The sequence below is a fragment of the Corvus moneduloides genome, chromosome 6, assembly GCF_009650955.1.
Source record: "Corvus moneduloides isolate bCorMon1 chromosome 6, bCorMon1.pri, whole genome shotgun sequence".
Classification (NCBI taxonomy): Eukaryota; Metazoa; Chordata; class Aves; order Passeriformes; family Corvidae; genus Corvus; species Corvus moneduloides.
In genome coordinates, this window is record NC_045481.1 from 62,915,755 (window position 1) to 62,942,330 (window position 26,576).

The 26,576-nt window shown below is 67.4% G+C and overlaps 1 protein-coding gene across 11 annotated transcripts; it reads right to left on the minus strand.

Annotated features, from left to right (window-relative positions):
* Positions 1-25,186, minus strand: SYT7 (synaptotagmin 7). 11 transcript variants are annotated; one of them, XM_032111801.1, is made up of 13 exons: positions 25,113-25,186; positions 15,123-15,226; positions 13,221-13,300; positions 11,896-12,027; positions 11,127-11,342; positions 8,472-8,840; positions 6,673-6,798; positions 4,290-4,425; positions 3,617-3,887; positions 3,119-3,288; positions 2,632-2,746; positions 2,352-2,551; positions 1-1,566 (listed from the first exon to the last, which is right to left on the minus strand). In XM_032111801.1, exons 1-13 carry the CDS (start codon positions 25,141-25,143, stop codon positions 1,462-1,464), a joined length of 2,055 nt encoding a protein of 684 aa, XP_031967692.1. In that variant the 5' UTR covers positions 25,144-25,186; the 3' UTR covers positions 1-1,461. The 11 variants fall into 11 exon arrangements, with proteins under 11 accessions (XP_031967692.1, XP_031967688.1, XP_031967694.1 ...); XM_032111797.1 differs by lacking the exon at positions 25,113-25,186 and adding an exon at positions 22,520-22,949; XM_032111803.1 differs by lacking the exon at positions 11,127-11,342.
* Positions 25,187-26,576: the final 1,390 nt, after the last annotated feature.

Below are 26,576 nucleotides of genomic sequence, written 5' to 3' on the forward strand. Positions count from 1 at the left end.
GTTTTTTTTTTGGTTTTTTTTTTTTTTTTGTCCTGTTTTTCTGTATTTTACACACCAGTTGGATGTTACCGTCACATGAAGAAGAGAGAACCTGAACAAGATCACGGCTACGAGCTCTAGAGTTAAAAATGAACACACAAACCCCCGGGGAGCCCGACCGCGGACGAGGAATCCGGCCTGGAAAAGCGGGGTGCCCGAGGGGCCGCGGGGGGCACCCGGCTTGGCACAGCCCTGGCCCTGCCACCCCTTCCCCAGGCATGTAAGTCTCTTCTTTTATGTTAAAAAAAGAGAGAATATGACAAAAATACAAATGTCCCTAAAAGCGTTGTTATTACTGTAGTAGCAGTAGTATGACTTTCTCTCCAGATTGTCCAAAATCGTCTAAACTGGGGCTGCGGGAGCTGCTGGGAACCGAGGGTGCCACGGGGGGAGCAGGAAGACTGAGGATGATCCGGCGTCCGCCACGGAGAGCCACCACCGACCCCGTTGTCACCCCCTGTGGGACTCCCAGGTGGGTCTGTCCCTGGTTTTGGGGGTCCCAGGGAGCAGGAAGGGGTCTGGCATGTGCATCCCGGGGCTCCGTGGGGATGCTGCTGCTGGCACTGATCCTGCCAGGCTGGCTGTCCCAAGGAATGCCACCAGCCCGGGGAAAGTCACCTGCCCGCGGTGGGTGCGGACAGCAGCGCTCGCTCCACCCTTTATCCCCAGTGGTGGGCACGGGGCTCCCGGAGCAGCCCGGCTGGAAGGGGACCCTGTGGGGCTCCGCATCCCCCCCGAGGGGCCCCCACCTGCCCGGGGTGGGAGTGAGAGCAGGACCGGGGGTGCCCAGGGCGGCTTAGGGACCCCCCGCGCCCGCCGAGCCCCAAGACGGAGGTAAAGCATCGAACCCGGCTGAAGGCAGTGCACGAAGGGGCCCGCTTTGGATAAAGAACTGTGTCATGGCTTCCGATCCCAGGGAAAGGGGCTGTCCCCTCCCCTCGGTGTCCCCCGCCCGCCCCGGGACACTCGGGGGGGGCGGCGGGGACGGGGCGGGGCAGGGGGGGGCTCCGTGGCTCCGCTGGCGGCTCCGAGAGGTTTTATTGAGCTGAAAGGGGAGGGACGGGGGGTCCCTCTGGCACCCGCAGCCTGACCCCCTGAAATGGGGGGCGGGGGGGCGAGGCCGGGGAGGGGCCGAGGGGCTGCGGGAGTGGGGCTGGAAGCACTCGCAGAAGTCCTGCCCGGTGGTGGGAATAGGGATGGGGGGACATCGCTTCTGGCACCTCCTCGGCCGGGGTTGGGGGCGGCTCCGCGCCCCCCGCACCCCAGGGAGAGGCGAGGCCGGGGGGTCGGGGGGCTCCGTTCCCCTCCTCCCGCAGGGTCCCCGCGAGCCAGGCCGCTGTCCCGCCGGTCCCTGGCCGGGAGCGCCGCGGGAAGGGGCTGGGAGCTGGGAAGGGGGACCCCGAGCCCGCGGTCCGGCGGCGCTCAGGCCTTCAGCTGGTGCCACTGTGCCACCGCCTGCCGCGGGCGGGCGATCATGTCCTTCCAGTGCTTCACCTCGCCGGGACCGCTCTTCCAGGACAGGTAAATCTGCGGGAAAGGCACCCCTGGAGCCACCGCGGCCGCTCCATCCCCGTCCCTTCACCCCCAAACTGCTCCAGCCCCGCTTTTCCGGGCTGGGCGCGGAGCCGGGGGCTATTTTTATCCCTCGATTTTCCGTATGGCGTCGCGGAAAAGCGCGTGTGCCGGCACTCGCTGCTGCTGCTACCACCTCGGGGAGCCGGTGCCACCGCTCCGGCTCCGCGGATCACCGCCGGAGAGCCGGGATGGAGCAGAGCTCGCCGCTAATTATGCGATCAGAAGTGATTAGCGAGCCTCGGGCCACGGCGGGGTTTTAGCGGGATATCACGGACACTGCCTGTCCATCCCTGGAATCGGGCTCTTGGCTGTGCCCACCCCACGGACGCTGCCACCTCTGGCCCTGCCCGGCAGCCCGCGGCGCTGATCCTGGGATTTATTGGATGGATTTATCCCAACCGCTGTGTTTTCCCGATCCCAGCGCGGCGTGCGGGGATCAAGGGCGGAGATTACGGCGCGCGTTTGTCATCGCTGCGCTAACGATGAGCTGGGCGATTTCATGGATAATTCCTCCGCTCCTGTCCCCGCGAGTAATCCCAGGGGGTGGGAGCCGTCCGGGTGTGGCTCCCCATGCCCCATCCCTGTTTTTCTGGGGAAACTCCGGCACGCTGTGGCCGTGCCACCCAGCACGAGGGGTCCCCACCGCGCTCCGCACTGGAGATGGCAGCAGGCGCCGGCAGCCCCGGACCTGGCTGTCCCCGATTCCCACCTGGCTGTCCCTCGGGCGTGTCACCCACCTTGCCGATGACGTCATTGCGGCTCAGCCTGTCCTTGTCCATGACGGTGATGACGATGGTGGTCTCGCGCAGCCGCTCCGTGGGGATGTCGAAGGCGAAGGACTCGTTGAAGACGGGGTTCAGGCACCGCTTCATCACCACCGTCTTCTTCTTCTCCACCCGCTTGTCCTTGTACATCAGCCACACCTTCACGTAGGGATCTGGCGGGAGAGGAGCCGCTCTCAGCCCCGGATGGGAGCCAGGGAATGCTGCCCGGGACCGGGGGGAGCCGGAGCCATACCTGAGGTGCCCCCGATGTCCATGGCTTTGAGGTTCCGTGCCTTGATGATGTTCACCACGATGGAATTGGCCGAGGGGTTGTAGCACAGCGACAGCAGCAGCTCCCCACGGCTTCCCTGTGGGACACACGCATTCCCTGAGGACACCCACGCCCCCCAGAGCTCCTCGGTGGGAGCGGGGTGCTGGGATGGGACCCCCACCTGGAGCAGCCCAAGGGTGGGGTTTGGGAAAGCACGGAAAATCAGGGCAGGAGGAAACGGGGCCGCCCCCAGTGGGACATTTTCTGGTCTTGCTGGAGGCAGGAGGAAACATTAATTTTAAGTCTACCTGAAACACTTTGGTTTGACCCAAAATGAGACTTTGGGCTACTTAATATAAAATTTGGGAAGAGAAAAGTCTCCGCCAGACGTTGAAGCAGAAAATGTCCCTGTTGGAACCGGAGGTCACCTCCCCTCCCCAGGGGGGCGGGAAGGGGTCCAGGGCCTTACACTGCCATCGCTGCAGGGCTTCAGATCCTTCCAGAAGGTCTGCATCTGGGTCAGGTCCACCTTGTTGAGCGGGATGGACACCTCTCCGATGGGATCATTGCGGCTGAAGCGGTCGTAGTCCAGGACCTGGAGGTACAGCACCCGCTGCACCACCTTCTCGTAGGGGAACCCTGTGCCGGAGATGGAGAAGCCGGAGGAGATGAGGAGCAGTTCCAGGACCGCTCCACCTTTCCTGCCCTGGTGTCAAGATCCCGGGAACCGGCAGAGGATGGGGAGCAGCCCACGGCACGAGGAGCTGCTGCCAGGTTAGTTCCCACATCTGCGCCCACCCATGGCGGCATGGAGCCTTCCAAGCCTTCCCCCACATCCCCTTTATGGGATGCACATCCAACCTGGCCTCGGTGGCTCGGCCAACCCATGGCATCACCCACGTCCCCAGGAGCGTCCCAGGAGGCTCCGCTCCCACCCTGACCCACTCCAGTCCATCCCAATCCATACCTTCGAAGAGGAAGGTCTCATTCCAGTGTGGATTGAGGTTCTTCCTCTTGACCTTGGTCTCCAGCTTGTGCTTCTTGTCGGGGAGCAGGTAGATCTTGACGAAGGGGTCGCTGGTGCCGCTGAAGTCCTTGGCCGGCAGCTCCTGCGCCTTCATGATCTTCACGGTCAGGGTGGACTCCTGGAAGTTGTAGCCAACGCTGAACTGGATGCGGCCCAGGTTCTCCCGGCTGACGCCTTCGTGGCCCTCGTCATCCTCGGAGCCCGGGGAGAGCTGCGGGAGGGGGGAAGAGGGGGGTGAGCGCAGCGCCGGGGGCCGATGGGGGCCCGACCCCAGTCCCTCCGACCCCAGCCCTGCCAGCTGTCAGGGGACATCAGCCTCTCCCCGGCTCCCTGCCGCCCCCACCGCTTCCGACGGCTCCTGGCTCGGCGCCACTCGTCCCGCGGAACGGGAGCTCCAATTAGCCAAATTCCTCCTGACAGCGCGTCCCTCACGTGTCCGGCACCGCTCGCTCCCTCGTGCCAGCCCGGGGGACGCGTCCGCGGCGCGTCGGCTCGGCCGACGGGGACTTGGCACAGCGGGCGGGGACGTGCTCGTGGATGGCGCAGGGAAGAGCCGGGAGGGTGGGATGCCGACCATGGAGACCCCCAAACCCGGCGCACCCCACCCACCCACCATGAGCATCTCGCTGGTCAGGGAGTTGACCAGGTCGGAGACGGAGGAGTGCGGCTCCGTCTTGCGGTCGGACTCGTCGTGCGGCGGCTGCCCCGGCGCCGGTGCCGCATTCCCAGCCTTCCCACCGGCCGGCAACCTGCGGGAAGAGAGGCCTTGGAGGAGAAGGGCCGGGAGCCGAGGGCGAGACAGCGAGGGGCGTCCCGGGCGCCCTCTCCCAGCGGATACTGAGCCTGGGCTGTGCCGGCGCCCGAGGGACGCTGCCGGGACAGGCGGTGGCTGCAGCCCGCCAGCATCCCGGCCCTGGTCCCGGAGCCAGCTGGTGGCCTGGCACCCTTAGGGCACGGCAGCAGGTCCCCCTGGCCACGTCCCACGGCGATGGCAGGGACAGCCCGGTCCCCACAGCACCCGCGGCTCCGGCTGCTCCTCACACACCACAGCCCCTTATCCCGGTGGGCGCCGGCCACCCACGGGTGCTTCACGTGGGCTCGCTGCCCCGTGTCCCCCTTTCCTGTGGCTGAGATACCCCTGGGATCACTGTCCTGGCTGTCCCCACACAACGTGGCTCCTGGGCACGGTGCCGGGCAGGGTGGGCAGCCGGGAGCGGCGGGAGGCAGACGGACAGAGCAGCGATGGAGACGGGCGGGAACGCGCCGAGGCCACGCTGCCACGAGGCACGGGGGACAACGGGACACAGGCACGTGGCGGAGGGGACAGGCAGCCCGGGATGCTCCCACCCCCCCGCCACGGCTCCTGCCCGAGCTGGGACACGGTGACAAACCACCAGAGGGGCCGAGAGGCGCAGGGACACACGGGAAGCCACAACATGCCACGGACACGCGCCACAACGCCAAGCACACGCAGACACACGGGGAGGGGATGGGGACACCCACACGCACACACGGGATGGCACTCGGGAAGGGCCGGAGAGGCCGAGGCAGCTGGGGAGGCAAAATTAGGTTAAAACCAGGGAAAATGAAGGCGGAGGAGCCGGCGGCGAGGCCGCTGAGCGAGGAGGCGCCGGTGGAGCCGGGAATGCCGGCGGAGGTCACGGATAGCGGGAGAGAGAGCGGGAGAGAGCAAGAGAGAAAGGAGGAGCAGCGTCGTCCAGCGCCGGCCTGCCGGGAGGGAATGGGAGAGAGGAGCGGGGCGGATGGACGGACAGACGGAGTCGCCGGGACAGGAGACACGCCGAGGCGCCGGGCTGGAGCCGCCGGGGACAGGCTGGAAGGAAGAAGCTGCGAAACAGGGATGGAGGAGATGTTTTGAGGAAGAAGAGCGGGTGGTCGGCAGCGTCGGTGGGCGGGAGAGAGCCGAGGCTGCCGGGGCGCGTCCCCTCCGCCGGCCGATCCCGCCGCGTCCTGCGGAGCCCAGGGAACGAGGAGCGGGAGGGATGGAGGTGGGGAATGCCATGCGTGTGCTGGGATGGGGCTTCGGAGCAGGGAGCTGCGGCAAGCGGGGAGCGGGGAGCAGAGTCTTGCGGCACAGCCACCCACCCGCCGTGTCCCACGTCCCCGTCCCCTCGGCACGGGGCAGCCGGCGGCCGGCACGGGCTGCCGGTGCTCCCGGCGGGGACCGGCTGCGCAGCGCGACGCCGGGGAGGGAAGTGCTAAAAGATGGAGCGAAACCAAGCGGAGCAGGGTAAAAATAGCCGGCGGGCGAGAACGGTGCCAGTTCATCCGCACGCCGAGCACACGGGGAGGCAGCGCCCGCCGGCTTCACACCTCCTCCCCGCTCCGGAGGGGATGAACACCCGCTCCCGGCGGCGCACGGACCCTCTGCCCCTGCCAGCCAGCGCCGATGGCCGCGGCCGGGCGCCGGTGCCGGGGCTGGATGCGCTGCCGAGCCTGCGGCACGGCGGGAATGCGGGGAGCAGCCGGAGGCGAGGGGCTGTGCCGTGCTGGAGGAGAACGGGGGGTACGGCGTTCCCCCCCCCGGCCAGTGGCGCCCGCTCTGTCCCCCTGCCACCGCAGCGGTGTCCCCGGATGCCCGGGGGAGCTGCCCATCCCGCCGGAATGGAGGTGGCAGCAGCGTGTCGGGATGGGACGCGGCTCAGCCCATGCGGCGTCACTCGGGGGTACCCCCCGTGTCCCCCTGTCCCTGAGCGCGTCCCCCCGCCCCCTCCCGCATGCAGCCAGGGCCGGGAAGGGCAGGAGGGGGAGGAAGGAGGGAGGAGGAAGGGATGGGGGTCCTCTCGGTGCCGCTGCTCCGGAGGCAGAACCGCGGGTGCCGGTGCCGGGGAGAGCTCAGACGTCCCGCTGGGCCACCCTGTGCCGCTCCAACCTTCGCGCTCCACGAGGCCAGCCTCCTCCTCCTCCTCCTCCTCCACCCTGGGTGGGGCCCTCGTCTCCTCCTCCTGCGGGACTGGCCTCGTCCTCGCTCATACCTCTTGTCCCCCTGAGCGTTCGCCTGGTTCGGCTGCGTCCCAGCGGGTTGCAGGTCGGGAATATTGGCAAAGTCATCTTGCTCTGAGAGTCCCAAAACCAGGGATAACACCACCATCCGGCCTTCCCTGCCCGGGCGGCCCCGCCGGCAGCGGGAGAGAGAGAGAAAGAGAGAGGAGAACACAGCGTCAGGCAGGGAACCGGCAGGAGCCGGCGGCGTCCCGCGGACCCCCGGCGGCGAGGGAACCCCGGCTCTCCCCGCCGGCTCCTGCGAGGTGGCGATGGCCGGGATGGGCGCGCAGGGCTGTGGAGAGAAAGGCGCCGGCTCCGGGGAGCCCGGCACGCGTGGATACCCCCGCTGTCCCTCTCCTCCAGCGGTCCGGGCAGGGAGGATGCCAAAATCCTGACGAACGGGGGGAAAAGATGCCTGGAGGGGCTTGGGAATGAGGGAGAGTGTGACAGGAGGGAGGCGCCAGCATCGTTCCGTGGAGGAAGGGATTGACGGTGCCATGGCCAAGGATCTTTGCCCTCTCCGGGTCCTCGCCCGGGTCCATAACCGCATTTACGCCGCGGCGCCGGGGAGGGTGAACAGGGCGAAGAGCGAAAGGAAAATCGATGGATCGGGAAAGAGGCGGTGGGAAATGACAGCTGCTGCTCCGCTGGGAAGCGGCGCTGACTCGGCACGTCTGGGCTCTGCGGCTGCTCCCCCTCCGCCAAGCCAGGCTGAAACCAGCACTGGGCGCTGGGTAAACAGGGAGAACGTGACCCTCGGGGTGGCTGGTGAGCCGCAGCTCCACGTCGGGAAGCCGGGAAATGGAGCTGGGAGGAACCCCTCGGTGGGAGAGGGCAGAGCAGAGAGGGGATCGCGGGCAGCGCGCCCCAGGGTGCCTGGAGGAAGGTCCAACCCTCTCTCCAGAGTGGGAAGGAGCGGGATGGGCACCCAAATTTGTGTCTCTCATCTAATCCTGATGCAGGAAGTGCTGTGTCAACTCATGGAAGGGCAGGGTCAGCCCTGCGTCCCCCTCCAAGCGCCGCCAGCCTGCGGAAAGCAAAGCTGGGACCTCAGCATCCCTTCTTCCAGGGTGCCGGGGGGCAACAGCGGCCGGGGAGGAGCTGGAGAATCCAAGGGAGGATGGAGCCGGGGGGCCCAGCTCTGCAGAGGAGGGACAATGTCATGTGCTGAGATGCGGCGACAACACGGGACTCGGATTAGTCCCCGGGGTTTGATGCTGGAAATCCAGCGCCGATGGAGGAGATGGGGTTAAGGCGGATTAAAGATCCCACGGCTCCGCCGGCTGGGAATTATTATCGGGACCCAGCTCACGGTCACCCTGGCATGGGGACTCTGCCACCCCCACCCCGACAACTTGGGACAATGCCACTCCCTGGGGACCTCGCAGGTGGCTGTTCCATGAGCTGGCCCATCCCTGGGGATGGAAGAGGATGGCCAGGGACGTGGCAAAGCACATTGGGGAAGTGCATGAGCCCCTGCCCTGAGCCCCCTGTGAGCCGGAGGGGACATGGATCTTCCCGCAGGCCGTGGGCAGCGTGTCCCCGAGGGGGTGACGGATGAGTGGCCGCGCTGGGGCAAGCAAAGGAGCAGAGGAGAGAGGGATGGAGAGAGCAGAGGAGCAGAGGAGAGAGAAATGGAGAGAGGGATAGAGAGCAGGACGGAGCAGAGAGATGGAGCAGAGGAGAGGGGATGGAGCAGAGAGAGCGAAGGAGGGGAAGGGATGGAGAGAGGAATGGAGGGGGATGGAGAGGAGGATGCAGAGGGCAGCGATAGCGAACGCACACTTACAGGAAGGACTTCATGTCCAAGCCGCGGTTGCGGATTTGCCCCACCACGTGGTCCCAGCTGCCGGGGTTGGAGCGGCTCCGGCCCCCGGCCATCCGTGTCTTGGAGCCGGCGGCGGTGCCCTGGCGCGCCGGGCCGCCGCGGGAGCCCCGGGAGTTGGCGGCGGCGGCGGAGGAGCCGCTGTGGGCCTGGAGGTGGCCCAGGCTCTGGCTGGTGGTGGGCTGGCTGTGGTTGGCGCGCTGGTGCTGGCTCAGGGGCTGCTGCAGACTTTGCTGGCGCACGAGGGTGCGGGGCCTCTGGAATTTGGGATCGCCTGCTGAGGTGGGGATATACTCAAGGGTAGTGGCTGTGGACAGGGTGGAGTCCTCGAAACTTAGGGAGAGGAAGGGCAGAGGAGAGGAGAGAAAGGAGAAGAAGGTGAAGGGGCAAAATTGGAGGAAGGAAAAGAAGAGAGTTAGAGAGAAGATGCCCCAGCGCAGGGAGCGCTCCGGCGGGAGCCAGCGGGGGCAGCGCCCGGATCCTCCGCCTCTCGCCCGCGGCTCGGCCCTGCCGGCGGCACGGGGGGCTCGGGCCGCCACCATCCTGCCTCCCGGGGGGCTCGCCAGGGCCGGATGCCCACCCGCTCCCGCGGCCGCCGCTCCGCCGGCGCCTTCCCAGCACGCCGGCCGACCTGCTCTGCGGGATAATTAGGCTGCTGCGTGGAGGCAAATCCCGTGGTGCCCGCTCACGTGCTGCCAGCCAGCCCATCGCAGCGTCCCAGTCCCTCCCAGTCCAGCCCAGCACCCAGCAGCGGCGCCGCGGGGGCTCGGCGTCCCGTCCCCTCGGTGCGGGAGGCTGCGGGAGGGGGGGAATCCCGCAGCGCCGCGGCGGGGGCCGAACCCCCGTGGTGGTGACATTCCAGCGAGGCGTCCCCAGGGCCAAGCCAGGCTCCCACCGGGGTGGGAGATCGTGGGAGTGGGGGATACGGACGCAGCTCTGGTGGGACACGGAGAGCGGAGCAGCCCGGCCCGGGGCGGACGGGCTCCGTGTGGGCGGCGGAGCGGGGGGAGCAGGCGGGATGCCCCAAGGAAGCGGCGCTGGCCGGCGCTGGCCATGCAGCACATGCGTGGCACAGCCCATGCAGCCCCGCAGGATTGCCCACGGCAGCCTGGCAAAGCTCGTGGCCGCGAGATCAGGGGAGGAAAGTCCCCCTCGGTCCCGCCTGGCACCGAGGAGCGGCCTTGAGCAGCAGCCACCGACCCTGTCCCGGCCTCGGCGCTGCGAAGCTGCTCCATCGTGCAATGCCAGCAGCGGGGACAGAGAGGGAGCGGGGAGGGATAAACAGCTCCAAAACACAAACAGAAAAAAAGAGGTGAAGAAAGAGCGGAAGGTGGGAGAAAGAGAGAGAGGAGGGAAGGGAGTGGAGAGGAGCGGAGAGCTGGGATGGACGGAGCCCCACGGCCGGGGCCGAAGGCACTGCCCGGACGCTGCCGCCTCCCCCCCGGCGCCGCCGCCGGCCTCCTTCCGTTTTCCTATCGAATCCCAAATTAGTTCAATTTACAACCTCTCAGTCACAGGAAACTAAATCTGGCTCCTGTCGGCCCCGCGCCAGCTGGAGGCGCGGGCTCCTCCAGCGCCGTGCCAGGCGGCACCGCGCCCTGCCCGTGCCCGGATGGATCCCCTGGCGCCGGCACAGCCAGACCCTCGGCCTGGACCCCCGGCACACCCCCACTCCCGGCGGCGCTGCGCCAGAGGGGTGCTGGAAAACAGGATGCTCCGCCACATCCCCTTAACCCTGCCCTCGCCCCCTGCGCCAGCCTGTCCGGATTCCCAGCGGGATTTGTTTCTCCACCAAGTCTAGGGACGGCTGAAAGCTCCCGCTTTTCCTCGCCGCTCCCTCCTGCTTCCCAGTGCCCAGCTGGAGCGCAGCAGCCTCACGCCGAATGGGCGGTGTCACCCAGCTCTCCCGGGACCCCCCGGCTGCCACATCCCAGCGCGAAGAACCGGAGCAGAGACCGGGAACGCCGGACAGAGCCCGCAGCCGGCACAGCCCCGTCACTCCCCCGGCAGAGCCACTGCGCTGCCGGCAGTGAAAGGTCTCGCCGAGACCCCCACCCCGGCCTGGAGCCCTGCAGAGCCTGCCAGAGCTCGGGTTTTCCCTAAATCTGATCAATCCCGGACTTTCCCCAACTTTTCTCGGCATCAGGTGCCGGCGCCGGGTCCGGTGGCTGTGCCGGGGGTCAGGGGAGCGCACGGAGGGGAGATGCCGCACGCTGTCCCTGATTGTCCCTGAGGGATGGGAGCCTGGGACAGCACCTCCTGCCCTCGGGACACCACCGAGGTAGCGCTGCCTGCCCTGAGAAGCCGAGCTGGGAATGCTGAGCCGCTTCCCCCCGGGATTGGGCAGAGGCACCCTCAGCGCTGGAAGTACGCCGGGGACGGCACCCAAAGGCGCTGCTCCTGCCCGGCTGCCTCCTCTGCTGCCCCTGAGCCAAAACACCGCTGGGAGAACGGGAAACGCCTCCTCTCCCTCGGCACGGTGGTCCCGGGGACCTGTCGGTGGCCCCGGGGACCTGTCGGTGGCCCCCATCCAAGCGCATCCGCAGCGGGGAGCGGGCGCCCGGGCCCGCCGGCCGTGTCCGTGGCCGTGCCGTGCCGGACCGTGCCGTGCTCACTCACTTGGACAGGCTGAGCTTCCCTGCGGCCAAGTGGCTCTGCACCGTGTGCCAGCGGCCCCGTGCCGCCTTTCCCGCTCCGGGCTCGCTGTGGGCGGACACGCTGCTCCTCATTCCATCCTCGCCGAGCCGCTGCTTGTCCCCGGGCCGGCCGTCGCGGTCCCCGGACAGCCCGGCGGCGGCCGACGCCGTCAGCTTGGCCCCTGATAACAGAGAGCCACTGGGCCGGGCCGGCGGCCGGACCCCCCCAAGACAGACACGAAGGGAGCCGGACGGACACACGGACGGACGTGGAAAACGTGGGGAGCCGTCGGGGAATGAGGGGAGGGCGACAGAGCCGGAGGGGGCAGACGGACAAGAGACGGACAGACAGACAGAGAGAGAAAGAGGGACATCAGCACTGCAAAAAAAAGGGGTCCTGGCCGCGGGGTGCGCGGGGGCCTCGGCAGAACATCCAAGAGAGAGGGCGGAGGAGGGAGAGGGGTCGGGAAGGGGGGTCCCGCTCGCCGGCAGCCCAGCCCCGGGGGGACCCGTCCCCGCGCCGAGGGGGCGCCCCCAACGCGCAACCCCGTCCTGGAGGGAGATCCCGGCCGGCCCCGGGAATGCGGGAAGGAGGGGTTGCTCGTCTCCATGGGACGGCCCATGGGGTGGCGTGCGGGGAGCCCGGGAGCAGGAGGAGGAGGAGGGGGAGGAGGAGGAAGAGGAGGAGGAAGGCGAGTGGGTGCTGCCCATATACTCACTACGCGGAGCAAACCCGGTAAGGAGAGACTCACTTGAGGGAAAGGCGCGGATCACCGTACGGAGCGTAAGGAGAAATGTTTAGGATAAACTCCTTGGGAGGGTAGGAGCTCCATTTCTGCTGCACTGTGTTGTCATTGTTATTCCAAAAGTCTCTGTCTAGATCGCTACAGCGGCCGGATTCCGGGGGAGAAAGAAAAGGGAAATACAAGAGAGAGAAGCTGAATTCCTGCGAGAGGGAAGGAAAAGCAGCCCTCCGCCCCCGGAGCGCCAGGATCCTGCGGAGAGAGACAGGGAGCCCACCCCTCGGACACCGACACACACACACCACACACACACGGACACGGACACGGACAGAAGGATGGGTGGATGGAGGGATGGGAAGAGCTGTGGAGAAACTGGAGCGGGTGGCTCGGCCAGCTGGGAAGGAGAGAAGGATGGGGGGGGGCTAGGGAGGTGGCGGCGAGCGCGGTGCCGGCACAGCATTCCCAAACGCGTGTGTCCGTGTGTCCTCGCCTGCTCAGCAGCCGGGTCCTGGAAGCGCTTGGTTAACCATGACACTGCTGCGTGTTGGAGACCATTCCGGATCCCTTCCCTTGCGGATCCCTTCCCGTGGAACCGGCCTGCTGCCAGCACGGAACCCGGACCTCCTGGCTCTGGGAAGCCACCAGGGGCTGGGGGACCCAGCAGCTCCCTGCTGGCACCTGAGAGACTGGAAAAGCCCCCAACGCCCACCTGAGCTCCGGGCTGATCTCGGTGGTATGGAAGGTACCGGAGTTTGGGAAAGCCGCCTGTGCCATGGCATTGGGCAGGATGCGCCTCCCGCTCCATTTCCAGCTCATCTCGGTTGGCTGGGAGCAGCCGGCCAGGTGCTCGAGGTACCCCTGCACCCCAATAACACCCCGGGCCAGCCATGGGAGGAAGTTTTCCATAGGCTTATTCCAGGCAGGAGCTATTTCCCTCCTGGTCCAGTTCCCTCCTCCCTGGAGGCCTGCGGAGGGGCAGCGCTGGATCTGGGATGCCCAGGAGAGCCCCCCCAGCTTCCAACCTCTCCTTCGCTCCCTACCCAGCGCCGTGGGATGCGCCAGCTCTGCTCTCCTTCCTCCATGGAATGCTCGTGGGATGCAGAGTCATTCCAGCCCCGCGGGGCAGGGCTCGGAATCCGCACGCCCAGGCCTGGAGCATCCCTGAGGACACCCACGCCGAGGTTCCCGTGACTCCGTCGTGCCCACGGCTCAGTGGGATACACAGGGATGCTGGAGACACCCACCAGCTCTCCCAGTCTCCCGGAGCCCCTCTCCCACTGGGAGAAGGCACGGCCACCTCTGTCCTTCCTCTCCCCCCCCATCCTGGCACCTACTTGATGGTTTTCTTTTCGCTGCGGCCGCGGCTGGAATCCGGAGTTCCCACAGTCTCCAGGGAAGTCTTGTAACGCTTTCCCTGTGGAAAAGAGAGGAGAGGGGGGTCAGGGGGTGGCAGAGGACCCCCGGCGTATCCCAGTGGGGGATGGGAGCTGCTACCACCTGGAGGGTTTGACCTGGATTTTGCCCTTTCCCTTACCGTCTCCAGGCTCCATCCCACCCACCCAGGCAGCAAAATTCCCAAAGGCTCCATCCCTTGGTCCTTGGGGGCTCATGCCCTGCGTCACCCCAAGGACAGCACGGCCACCGCCGCCAGCATCCCATTCCATGGCCTCACTGGGAAGGAGCGGATAATTTTAGGCCTAATTGGGCCTGAATTAATTGAGTTCACCTTTCCCAGCACCAGGGAAGTGCTGCCATAGGATAATGAAGCTGGAGCTGGCTCCTAACTGGGGCTGGTAATCAGGGCACTCCGGCAGGTTCCGAGCGCGGCTCCGAGCCAGGGTGGGCAGGAGCCAATTAATGCCAATTATCCAACAGTTGGGAGCCAGAGATGCTCCAAGCAGGTGCTGGGCAGATGAGGTGGGATGGGAGCAGCTGCCGGAGCAGGGTGGGGTGGAAAACTTCCATCACGCTGCTCCTGGATCTCAGGAGCCAGGCTTGCATCCAGCCTGCCCATGGAATGGGAATACTTCTCCTTTCTCCTTCTTCCCAGCCTCTTCAGATCCACATGGAGCCACCTCCTTGGCTTGCTGGGGCACCTGGACCCTCAGCACAGTGTCCTTGGGCAGCCATGGGCTAATCCTGCCAGGAGCTGCAGGGGAACACCTGGATCTCCTTGGATTCACACTGGCTAATCCTGCCAGGAACTGCAGGGATGTTGGCTATTCTTGGATGCCCAAGGGCTAATGCTGCCAGGAGCTGTAGGGGAGCACCTGGACCTCCCTGGATGCTCACGGGCCATCCCGGAGGGAATCATCCCCCAGCCCTGAGCTCATCCATGTCCCCCGGCTGCAGAGGCTCGGGGCTCGTGAGGACACGGCAGCGGTGGCCGCGGGGGCACGGCCCGGAGCCGGCCCGCCGGGCTTGGCCGTCATTCCCACGCAGCCGCTCCAGCTCCGGGCGCTGTCGAGGGCCGGTTGGGATGCGCCTTCCCGGCCAATTTACACTTGTTTGTTCCTCTGCCAGCTCCAGCCTCCTCCTTTCCAGGGCTTTTCCCTCTCTCCCCATCCCCTGGGTGGCACCTGGAAGGGCCCTTCCCACCCACCGCCCTCCCGCTGCCTCATCGCCTTGCGGACCCCCTCTCCCATTCCCAAGGGAATGCTGCCTTCCCACGGCTCGGGGTGGGCATCTCCCTCGCGGGAAGCGCCGCTGCCATCGCAGCACTTGACCCAGATTCGATTCCGATGGCGAAGGAAACGTGGCCGAGCACGTCCTGCTGCCGGGAGAGGAGGAGCAGAAGGAGGAGGAGGAGGAGGGAGGATGCGGGGCGGGAGGGAGCGCTGTCCCAAGTCCCCGGTGGGAAGCGGGGAGGGAAGGAGGGATGCGCAGCGGGCGGCAGGGATGGCTCACGGCACCCGGCGCTGCCAGGGACGGGCTGGCCGCCTTCCCGCGGGGCTTTTCCAGGCAGGAGCGTGCCCAGCAGGACAGGGGCCAGCTCGTTCCGGCTCGTCACCAGTATATATCCATATATTTGGAAACTTCCCTTTGTGCCACACAAACAGTTTCGCCCAAACATTTCATTAGCACATCCGGAAAAGCCCAAATAAAAGCTGCAGCCGGCGGCTCCGGGGAGCTGCCTCCGCCTGGCTGCTGCCCTGGAAGTGGGAATTGCCCCCTGCCCGGCGGCACGGCGGGCACGCCGGGATGCCGGGAAGGCGGGAGGGGAGCCGGCCACTCACCATTTTCCGCTGGCACCACTGGCAGATCCCGCAGAGGACGATGGTGACGCTAAGGCTGACGGTGATGATGGCTGAGACCAGGAGGACGTCGCGGGAGGGGGTCCCTGGGGGGAGCAGAGCACAGAGGGGGGGTCAGACCTAAATCCCGGGGTGTTCCCGGCGTGCGTGGGGGTACAGGGAGGGAAAACGCAGGGAAGGCGGTCCAACAGGCTCCGACCCCGTCGTGTCACGGTGGCCACCTCCGTGGCTTCCGGCTCCAGAGGAGCCTGTCCTGGGAGGAATCCGGCCCCGAGCGCTTCCCGGGAGCTCAGGATGGAGTTTTAATCCCCGCCGGCACCCTGGGAGCGCTGGCACGGCCGGCAAAGGCCGCGGTGCTGCTTTGTGAGCCAATCCCACACGGATTCATCCCAAACGGCAATGCAGACCTGCCCCTCCCCAGCCTGGCCGTGGGGACAACCTTGGGGACCCCAAAAGTGTGGGAAGGACCCATCCGCCTCATCCAGCACTTCCGCTCACACCCATGCTCCCAAGCATGCGGAATGACCACCGTGGGATGAGAATGCGGACCCAAGGTGGCTCGGAGGGGCCCAGTGGGACCCCAAACCGGCTCCGCCTTGTCTCCAGGCAGGATCCCTGTGGATGCTCCGCATCCCGCCGTGCCCGCTGGGATGGGATTGTCCATGGCGGGAGCCCCAGCTGGCGGCGGGAGGCGGCGAGGCCGGAGCAGCGCCGGGAGCGGTGCTGCAGTATAAATATTAAACAATAGATGTTAATAATTAATTCGCCCGCAGACCTTGTTATTGTAACGAAATTTCCCGGCGGCTCCGAGGCCGGGCTGAGTCAGAGTGGACCGGGAGGGGGGATCAGGGCTCTGGAATCGCCCCCGGCACGTGCCGAGGCACCCGCAGCTCCCACATCCCCGCTGGAAGCAGACGAGCAAAGGGGATGGTGACCGTGAGGGGGAGATTTATAAAAAATTCCTTCAGGAGAAGAAGAGGGCGGGATGAGGTGGGGGTGGTTTTGGGGACCCGTCCCCCCTGCAGCACCCGCGCTCCCTCCATCCAAAGGCAGCTCCTCCATCGCTCCCGGATCACGAGGAGCTGTGTATAAAACTCACATAGCAACTGTTGCCTAGGAGGGAATTTGGGACCAGCCCTTAATTTCCAACATTTATAAACCCCGGCTGGATAAGCTGCCGGGGGAATGGGAAGCAGCCGGCACGGCCGGAGAGCGCCGGGCACCCCTCCTGGGGTCGGACCCCGACCAGTTCAAGTGGCACCTGGGCGTACTGGGCGGGCTGGGAATTGGGATGAGCCCTCCTTGCCCCCCCGCTTGGCGCTCCCTGCTCCAGCTTGGGAACACCGTGACCCCTCTGGCTTATCCCGGAGCTCCAACAGATCCCTCGGTCCTCGCAGGGGTCAAGTTCATCCTCAAATTAATCTGGAGACAGGGAATCAAAGGAGAAGGCGAGGGGAGGCGTGGGCACTGCGGAAGCCACCACGGCCGTGGCGGTGGCCAGAGAGGGACATCAGTGAGCGCCGGTTCCCGGAGCCAAATTCCCCGCGCCGAGGTGCCACCACAGCCCCAAACCTGGCGTCACCCCACGATCCTGACGGACGCGCCAGCGGGATCCTGCCCGGGGGGCTCCGGGGGTGTCCCTGTGCACGGGGCGGGCCCGGCCCTTCCCGGTGGGATCACACCGTGTCCCCTGGGCGGGGGGAGCGATTCCGGCCCCCAGGCTGCGCCGCCCTCAGCATGACTTAAATGACTCGTTTTCCAGGCAATTAGCTCTCGGTTAATTAAAGACTCGGAGCCGCTCGGAGCTCCTGGCGCGTCCCCAGCCCTGGGGCGCGGTGTGGGGTCCCTGTGCCGGTTGGGATGGGCTGTCCTGGGGCGGCTGGATCCACGAGGGGCGCGGGGAGCTGCGTGGCGCCGGGACGCAGCCCCGGGAGCGGGTGACAAGGTGCAAACGCGGCGCTTGTTGACGCCGCCGCTGGCCCTCCTTCCCCGCCGCTCTCCATAAATCTCCGCGGCTGCCAGCGCGGATCCAGGCGGGAGCGTGGAGACGGCTGGGTGGGACTTGAGGGTCCGCGGCCCCGGGAGCCCTGCGGCCATGTCCCAGATCCTAGCGGCCCTTCGCTGCTCCTGCCTCATCCCAAGGGCACAGTGAGGGGGGGCCGTCAGGCGGAGACCCCACGCCCCTCCTCGGAGTGATCGAGGTCCCAATCCCGTCCCACGTGCTGGCAGAGCAGGGGATGCTGCGGAGGCTGGGAAGGGGGTGGAACACCCCTGCGGCTCTTTCATCAGGATTCAATGCCACTTGACGGGATATAATTCCACTTTTCCAGGCCGTTATTGATGAGGGGATTACCTGCCTCCTTAGCGCCGCAGCTCTCCAGCGTGGGATTTGTGCAGTGCTGCGTGAGCAGGAGCCAGGGAAGAGGGTCCCTGTTCCAGGGGGAGAGGGCTCTGCATGCAGGCAGAGGGTCCCCATGGCAGGGGAGAGGGTCCTTGTGCCAGCGGAGAGAGTTCCGGGTTCAGGGGAAGGGTCTCCGTGGCAAACCTGGGACAAGCAGGGAATCCCCGCACCCATCGCAGTCCCCACCTCGGAGTGGGAGACGAGGAATGTTTGGGAGACAGGGATGCTGTCACGTGCCTGTCCTCCTTTATCCGCCGCTCCCGCGGGCTCGGGATTAGCTGCCTCCGGAGCACGAGCGAGCTCCGGCCTTTGTGGATGTGAGGAAACACTTCAAACCCGACCCCGGCACAAGGAGAGGCGCGGAGATCCAGCAGGGATTAGTCCTCTCCAGCGGTGTGAGAGCCGGAGATCCGGCAGGATGCCCCCGAAGGAGGGAAGAGCTGCTGATGTTGATGGATCCGACACACGGCTCAGCTCCGGTGCGGGCAGGAATGGTGGATGCGGGAGCCGTGGCACAGCCCATTCCAGGGACACCCGGAGGTGTCCCAGCCTGCTCCCAGCAACTCCTCCGTGACCTCTGTCATCCACTCGGTGGCTTTGAGCATCCTGGTGGCCCTGGGCATCCCGGTGATCCTGCACGTCCCAGCATCCCTGTGCATCCTGGTGGCCTTGGGCATCCCGGTGTCCCTGTGCATCCTGGTGGCCCTGGGCATCCTGGTAGCCTTGGGCATCTTGGTGACCCTGGGCATCTTGGTAGCCCTGAGCATCCCGGTGGCCCTGGGCAACCCAGTGTCCCTGAGCATCCTGGTGTCCCTGTGCCTCCCAGTGGCCTTGGACACCTTGGTGGCTTTGTGGCGCTGGTGGCCCTGTGCACACTCAGCTCCAGGACAGGCCTTGCTTGAGCCCAGCACAGTGAGACCCTCAGGCTCCAGGGCAGCTCCACCTGTTTCCCCCAGTTCCCTGTTTTCCTGTGCCCATCCCAGGATTCAGACCCATCTGGCAGCTCTGCCACCACCTCCAGCCAAAGCACACAGCCCTGGAGCAACGCTGGGAGGGCAAAGCCCCTGCGAGGGGCATCCAGGGGTGGCTCCAGTTCCTCTCCCAAGTGACAGCTCCTGCAGAGGATGGAGAGGCTGGAATCTCCATGGACTGCCAGTGGCTCTGGATGAGCAAAGGCCTCAGAACAAGCCTCACACCTGTGGCACCCTGGCTGGAACCGACCTCTCTGCAGGTGTCCCAGTGTGGATGGCCCCATCCAGGCTCTCAGGGCCATATTTTTGGATCCAGACCCTGAAATTCCCAGCTTTTGTGGACACGGCGTCTCCCTGGCAGCTGCTCAGCATCGCAGCCCCATCTCCTGGAGCATCCTCCCACTCACCCTGTTCCAGCGGCGAGATCCACGGATGCCAAGTACCCTGGGGGGGAAAATCAAAGTTGTGGGGAGCCCCCCCCAGGCCAAGCTCCCGCTGAGCTCCCTGGAAGTGGTGATCAAAGCCGACATCCAGAGCTCCACATGGAGAAACAGCTCCATGTGCCAGGCTGCCAAACCGGCAGCGGAAACGCGTGCATTCCCGGGAAAAGGGCAGCGGGAGAAGGTGCCAAGCGAGCAGCGCACCCCCCCAACATTCCGCCGTGTGCCGTCGTCGTGAGCCGCAGAGCTGGGGTGGGGTGTGACGGTGAGCCTGGACAGGGATGGCGGGGGCAGGGAAGGGATGCGGGATGGGAAGGGATAGGGCAGGGATGTGGCGTCGGAGCAGCCCCTCGTGCTGCCGGGGTGGAGGGCCACGCGGCACCCAGCGAGGTGGCCACATTCTCACGCCGGGGCTTCCCAGATGCTGCCTGCCTGGCACCAGGCCATTAATTCCTCCTCTTCTCATCCTCCCACTCATTTGCTTGATATTTCCCAAACCTCTTATTTTTAGGATGCAGCTGAAAAGCTGTGAATTTGCAGCTTTCGCTCCTGTGCAGGATCGCGGGCGTGGGGCAGGGGGGAGCGGGGCAGGACCCCGGCAGGCACAGCAGGAATGTGGAATCCAAGCCCTTGGCACAGGGAGAGGGAGAAGGGATGGGCGCGGAGGGGGACGAGGCTTTGCTGCCATCCCTGGTAGCAACCCAGTGGGCATTTTGGGAATGCTGTGAGCCAGGCTTGGCGTGTCACGTGGAAGAGCTGGAGGGCTGGGCCAGCTGGGTCCGGCGGTGCCACCTGCCCACGTGCTGCCAGGGGTTTTGTAGACGTGAGAGATCACTGGAAGCGCCACGGCCATCTCGCTGCCCGGCAGGATCCTGGGATGAGCCTCGGGGGAGAGGAGTGGTGCCACAGCTCAGCGCCCCAGGCGTGCTCCGGGCGAGAACGGGCGTCTGCTCTCCATCTGTCTGTCTATCTGTGCGTCCTCCTCTCCAACACATCCATCAATCTCTCCATCTCTCCATCCATCCATCCATCCATCCATCCATCCATCCATCCATCCGTCTATCCATCCCTCGTACACATCTGCCTCTCCACCCAGCCATCTGTCCATCCCCCGGAGCTGTCAGTGCGGCCGGCTCTGCCTCCCCCACACCGAGCTGCCGGTCCTGGGGGGCTTCGGGTGGTGGAGCCCACCAACCCACCACGGGGGGCTGGGGGAGGTGGACAGCGTCCCCAAACACCGCACAGCCCCGCCTGGATGTTCCCAAACATCCCCTATCCCCACCAGCTGCCGCGCAGGGATGTGTCCCTCCTGTGTCCCTCCAGCCCTGATGCCACCCGTCCCCGCTCCGTGGCCGCGGCAAGCAGCAGCTGGGAATGGAGGGAGAATTTGGCAAGGGAAGGCGCTCCTTCCCCGGTGCCGGGCTATTTTTGGCCGAGGATTTCCGGAGAGCCGTGTGGTTTCTCTGCCTCGTGGTCCCCACCGCGTCTCTCTTCCCGAGGAGCACCCAGAACTCCGGAGCCCCCTCTGCTCCCGCGGTTTGCATCCATCCCCATCTCCATTCCAAGCCGCTGCTCCCGAGAGGACGCCGCTCATCCCCCGGCCAGGCTGGTGCTCCGCGTCATCCCTGCTCCAAAATGAGCCCTTGGGCATCGCTCCCCACCCTGGAGTCACCCCAGCCCCCCTTCCCTTGGCGCAGAATCCTCTCCTGGCTCCGGCAGCGGGCACGGAGGAGCGGGCTGGGCTCTCATCCCGAGTGGCACTGCCAGCTCTCGCGCCGTCGCCACTTAGCCTCTCGCCCCAGGGCTCTCCATCATTCCCGAGCCCTTCGGGTGACAGCGGGAGAGAGGCAAGGCAGGGAGCCAGCGGCTCCCAGGGAACAGGGGCGGGCAGGCTCCGTGCAGCCCAGCCCAGCTCCACGAGCCCCTTGCTTGCTTGCCCAGCTCCCTGATTCCCCCCGGGCAGTGCCCCCCAGTCAGGTCACCCGGGATCCACGTCTTGTCACGGCAAGGCCACCGTGGGGACAGGATTGCCGCAGGAAGTTCAGGGATGGGGAATGCTCAGGGTCGGCCACAGCCCTCAGACCTGGGGGCTGGCGGTGCTGGGAGAGGAAGAGGAGGCTTGGAGGGGAACACATGGAAAGATGGAGAAGCGCAGCTCGGAGGGAGGAGGCAGAGGAGGGGAATGAAGGGCCGAGGAAGGCCCCAGAGGGAGGACTGGGGACACAGGTATGGCAAGGTGCCCGGGGGAGGTGAGGGCGGTGGAAATCCTCCAGCAGAGCTTGACGCCGGGGCTGCATCCTCCAGGGATACACGGACAGGGTCATCCATGGGGCTGCAGGGATGGTCATCCATGGTGGAGCGGGCCCAGGACCCATCGCCCCCGCAGCCAGCAGTGTCCCACAGCCCCTCCGCAGGGGAAGAGACGATCACCCCTCCTTCCCTGGACACCCGGAGCCCCCCGGGGTGTATCCCGCGGGCTGTGCCGGCCTCGGAGGGCCGGGAGCGGGGCTGCTGTGCTGCGCTGTCCCTCCGCCGCCGCGCCGGCTCCGTCCCCGCCGCTGCGACCGCTTCCCTTCAAACCTCATTAACTCCCCCCAAGGTGACCCTCTCCCTCCTGCAGCCAGGCCCGGGGACACCAGGAGGGGACGGGGCGCCGGGGGGGCACCCGGAGCTGGCAGGCGGGCGCGGAGCATCCCGTGCCACAGCCACGCTGGCACCCGCAGGGACGGGGGATGCTGCGCTTGGCACATCCCAACCCACCGCCCCCCACGCCCAGCCTGGCCCCACACACGTCCCCCGGGGCCCCGGTCACAGCCAGGGGGGTCCGTCCCCCTGCTCGACGCTGGGGCTCTGCCCATCATGCCCGCGCTCCCGCGGCTCTCCGGGAGCCGTTCCCTTGCCAGATCCATCCATAATGGATATTGTAGCCGAGCCCCCGGGGGCCGGGGGGTGGCAGCGATATTATCTGCATCTGTCTTCATTCCCCGCTCCCCCCTCCTTCCTCGGCAGGCGGAAAAGCCGCGAGATCAGGCGCTGGAAAAGCCGCCTCCGGCTCCTCTCCTGCTCCTTGGAGTCAGGGGGAATCAGCAAGACCTCCCTGCCAGACCCCCCGCCCCAATCCTTGTCCTTGCTGTGGCCCAGCCGTGCTCAGGGGGGCCCTGGGACACGTCAGTGCGGGCGTGGGGAGGCTGAAAAGGTCGGAATTGGTGGCGACTGCTGGGAGCAAGGAACCCCCGCCCTGGGGGGGCTCAGCATCCGCGGGGACCCCCCACCTCCACAGAAAAGGGGATGGAGCCGCCGAGGGGGACAAAGGGCCGTGGGTGGGGCCGCGGGGGATGCTCCGAGACGCAGGCGGGAGCATCCCTCGGGCTGGAGCAGAGGGGCTGGCAGGGAGGGGGACCCCGGAGCCGCGCAGGATGGGGGTCCCGGGGGGATCTGGAGCTCCCCCGCTCCGTGTGGGCGCCGCACGGGACGCGAGGCTGCAGCAGGTGCCTGGCTCCCGGCGAGGCCCGTGCGCTGCCATCCCTGCGCTCTTTGTCTGCCTTCCCGCCCGTCACGCTCCCTCACCCCGCTCGCCGCCCCTCCGCCGGCCCCCGCCTCGCTCCTCGCCGTGCTCCGGCTCCTTTGGAAGCCCGGCTTTTCTCCCAAGCCCCGGGGAGCTGCTCCCACGGCCGCGCCAGCACCAGGGCGCTCCATCGCCCGCTCCGAGGCGGTGCGGGGGGAAAACAGGCAGCTGCTGCCTGGTTATTGATTCACCACCTCCTGCCGCCGCGCGGCTCTGCTCGGAACGCTTCCAGCCGGGAAAGATGGGGACGTGGGGAGCAGGGCCCCCGGCACCTGCTCGCCGCGCTAAGATGGAGCTTTGGGGATGCGAAGGTCGCCCCAAAGGGGACAGCTGGTGCCGGCAGCGGGGACAGGGATGGAGAGGGGGGTCTGGCAGGAGGAAGGGAGCTGTCCCGTGTTCCCAAAGCAAGGGAGACATTGGCCCTGTGGCACAGAGGGCGCCTTTGCGGGCAGCCCCAAGCTCTGCTTCGCGCTCGGACGCGGCTGTCCTGACACATCATTGGGTGGTCCCCCAGCAGCACGGCCCCCTGCGGCTCCCCGAAAATGCCTCCAGCTGGCGGGAGCCGCTTTGGGAAGCGCCTCAGCTTGATCCCAATTCCCAACACCCCTTGCCAGCCAAGACCAGACTCCCTCGGGCGTCTCCGAGCCCAGAACCAGACGGCCCCAGCAGCACCTCCGGGCTCCGCGTTGCCCCCCCGGATCCCCCTTTCCCTGGGCGGCAAAGTTTCCCGAATTTCCCCACACGGCGTCTTCTCCCCCCATGAAACGCAGCCGGTGCTGGGGGCCTCAGCCACTGTCCCCGCACGGTGACACGGAGCAGGGGATGAGGAGGACGAGGCTGGGGCCACCTCGGGAAGGGATTTGGGGGGACAACAAGGCACTGCTTCACCCCGGGATGTGGCTTGGCCGGCTCTTCCCAAATCCCGCGGGGGTGTGAGCTGCCAGCACCCCCTCAGCCTCTGTCGGCGTGGGGGGACAGACCTGGCACCCCCTCAGCGCCACGGCCAGAAAATCCGGGAAAGGGGGGAACATCCAAGGAAGCAGGCAGTGCCAGGGTGCCGGCACAGGTGTGTGCACCCCCAGCACCCCACGGCTCCAGGCGCCACGGCACAGCCGCCGCCGGTGACGTGGGAAAACTCCCACGTGACGGGAGCCCCAGCAGCCGGGGAGCACGGGGTTTGGGAAGCGGGGACAGGGGGTCTGTTCCCCCAAATCCGGCAGCTCGAGCTCTGCCTTGGGAGCTTCCAGCCGGCCAAGCAGCTCTGGCCATGGCACGGGCAGCCGTCGGTGGCCCACCGGCCACCGGCGGGAACATCTGGCAGGGACGAGGGGGGACAAATTGGGGGCAGGTGCAAAGTTTGGAGGGGAAATAACACAGGAGCAAATCTCGGGCACCGGGAGGGAAGGGGAGCCCCGCCACGCTGCTGCCGGCGGGGACTGGCTGGCCTCCCCCCTCCGCCACCCACCCCCCGGGTGACCTTGGGCCAAGCAGTGCCGTGCCGCGCTCCGGGCATCCCTGCGGGGTCGCGGTGGCACGGGATGGAGCCGCTCCCGGTGGGAGCGCTCAGCATGCGGGCAGGCGGAAAGTTGCCCTCGAAGGCAGCTCGGCCGGAGCTGCCAACTCCCGGGCAGCGGTGACGCTGTCACCTGCCGCGGGTGACAGCGCGTGGCGGTGCCCGGCGCTCCCCAACCTGCCGGATCCCGCAGGCCTGGCACCTGCAGCTCTCCCCGGCGGCGCCCGCTGTCCCCGCCGGCACGTCCCCCACGCCACCGCAGGACACGCTGTCCTTCTGCCCGCTCCCCGGGCCCCGGGACACGGCCGGGGACAGCTGCCAGGCCCCGCTGATCCGCATCGCTCCGGCAGCATCCCTGTGTCTCCGCACCGGCTCGGGCACCCCCAAAACGTCCCCACCAGCGTCCCAGATTCCCTGGTGCGGGGCCGACTGCTGCCTCCCGAGCATGAGCTCAGCAAATCCGCACCGGAGGAAGCCCCTTCTCCAGCCGCCCACCCCCGCGTGTCCCGGTGCCATTCCGGAGGTGCAGCAGGACGGGGCTGAGGGACCCCCAGAAGGATGGAGGGTGCGGGCGGTGAGGAGCAGGGATGTGCTGAGCGCTGGGTGCTGGTCTGGATGCCGGGATTTGGGGCTCCCCCGGGAGTCTGGGGGTTTGCTGGGGGTCTGGGGAGCGGGGTGCTGCTCCCGAGGCTTGGGGTGTCCCGGGGGGGAGCCTGGGCTCCGGCAGCTCCGCAGGGTGAGGAGAGGCGGGATGTGCTGGATGCTTGTCTGGGCGCCGGCACCCAGCGGGATTTGGGGCTCGCCCCGTGTTTTTCGGGGCGCTGGGGAGCAGGATGCTGCCCGCGGGGGTTGGGGTGTCGCCGGGCGGGGGGTGTCGGTGGCTCCGGCAGCTCCGCAGCGCGGTGACAGCGGCGGCGGTGACTTTCTGCCCAAACTACCGTAACTCCCGGGGAGCCGCGGGGGGAAGCGGGCAGCGGCCACGGCGGATCCCCGGGGGGGCGGCGAGCGGCCGGCCACCCCTGGTGCGTGTCCCCGCGTCCTGCGTGTCCCCGTCCCCCCCTCCCCGGCGGCCCGGGGCTCACCTGCGCTGGCAGCCTCCGGGTGCAGGTACATGGTGGCGGGCGGCGGCGGGGCGCGGCGGGGCGGCGGGGCGGCGGCTGCCCGGTGCGGCGGGGCCGCGGCTCATCAGACGGCGGCGGAGGCGGCGGCGGGAGGGGGCGGCGGGGCGGGGGGCGGCGGCGGGGCGGCGGGGGCCCGCATGCGGCGGCGGGGGGCCGGGAGCCCCGCGGAGCCCGTGCTGGCCGCCCGCTGCTGCGGGGTGCGCGCGTGTGCGGGTGCGTGTGCGGGTGTGTGCGGGTGCGTGTGCGGCGCGATCCTGCATCCACTTGCTGCTCGCTGCTGGCGGGATTGGAAACTGCAGCCGCCGGGAAGGGAGGAGGGAGCGGAGCGGCGGCGGGGGGGGGGAGGTCGGGGACGCGCACGGAGGGAGGGGGACACGCGTGGGGTGGTGACACCGCCCGCGGTGACGCCCCCGCGGGCCCGCACGCGCTGCGCCGGTAACGCGGCTGCGGGGCCGCCGTCCCCCCCCGCCCCGATCCACGCGCCGCACCCTCGTGGGGAAGGGGACACGCGTGGCACGGGGCAGGGACAGGCGGGCCGGCGCAGGGGTGGCACAGAGGGCCGCCCACACGTGTTCTCGTGGTGGCATTCCCTGGGGAGGCCGAGCCCGCCCCGGGTCTCCGCGCACACGCGTGGGGCCGCGCGCGGGGCCCCCCTCGGCCCCCGCAGGCTCCGTGTGCCGCGCTCCGCCGGGATCCAGGCCGGGTTTTGGCGGAGCCGGGGCGCGGCGGGCGCTGCCGGGGCACTGCGGGCGCGGCGGGCGCTGCGGGCGGCGGAAAACACGGAGTGGATTTGGAGGAGCTCGCTCCCGTTATCCCTCACACCATCGCGCTAAGGCGATTCCCGGCGAATTCCTGCCGCTCCAGTCGTGTTCCAGGAGTGCGGGCCTGGGGTCCCCGGGGTGCGAGGGAGCGCGGCCAAGGAGAAGACCCTGCTGGTACAGGATGTGCCCATGGATGGAGGCGACAGGAGGGGGAAAGATGATGGAGACTGGGGGGTTTGCCCCTAGAACTGGGAACTGTGCCGGCTCCCACTTTCTGCTGGAGTGAGGGGATCACAGATCCATCCCAGGATGGGGTGATGGGGTCAGACACCCACGCCGGGATGGGGCAATGGGGCTGGCACACTCCGGCTGGTCCAGGACTAGTGGGAGCCTCCAGGGGCAGAGCCCAACCTGGCCTTGTGGAATGGAACTCGGACCAGATGACCTTTAAAGGTCCCTTCCAACCCAAACCGTTGGGTGTCAGCTGGAATCTCTCTGGAGTCGTACCGGGCCGGGAAAAGGCAGGAAACCACCGCTGCCATGGTTTGGAAGCTCTTTGGGGGGCTAAAATGGGACTTTCCTTGCCCCTAGGCTGGGTTTGGAGCAGGGAATGAAGCAGGAAATATCTCCCTATAAAAGCCCTGAACTGGCAGGCACTGGATTG

Excerpts from the sequence above, each read along its gene's own strand:
- SYT7 (XM_032111797.1), bottom strand. The coding sequence starts at position 22,934 with ATGTCTCCCTTGCTTTGGGAACACGGGACAGCTCCCTTCCTCCTGCCA. Across the intron at positions 13,301-15,122 it reads AGTGGTGCCAGCGGAAAATG|GGAAAGCGTTACAAGACTTC; the intron begins GTGAGTGGCCGG and ends TCTTTTCCACAG. Across the intron at positions 3,289-3,616 it reads TGAGACCTTCCTCTTCGAAG|GGTTCCCCTACGAGAAGGTG; the intron begins GTATGGATTGGG and ends TCTCCGGCACAG.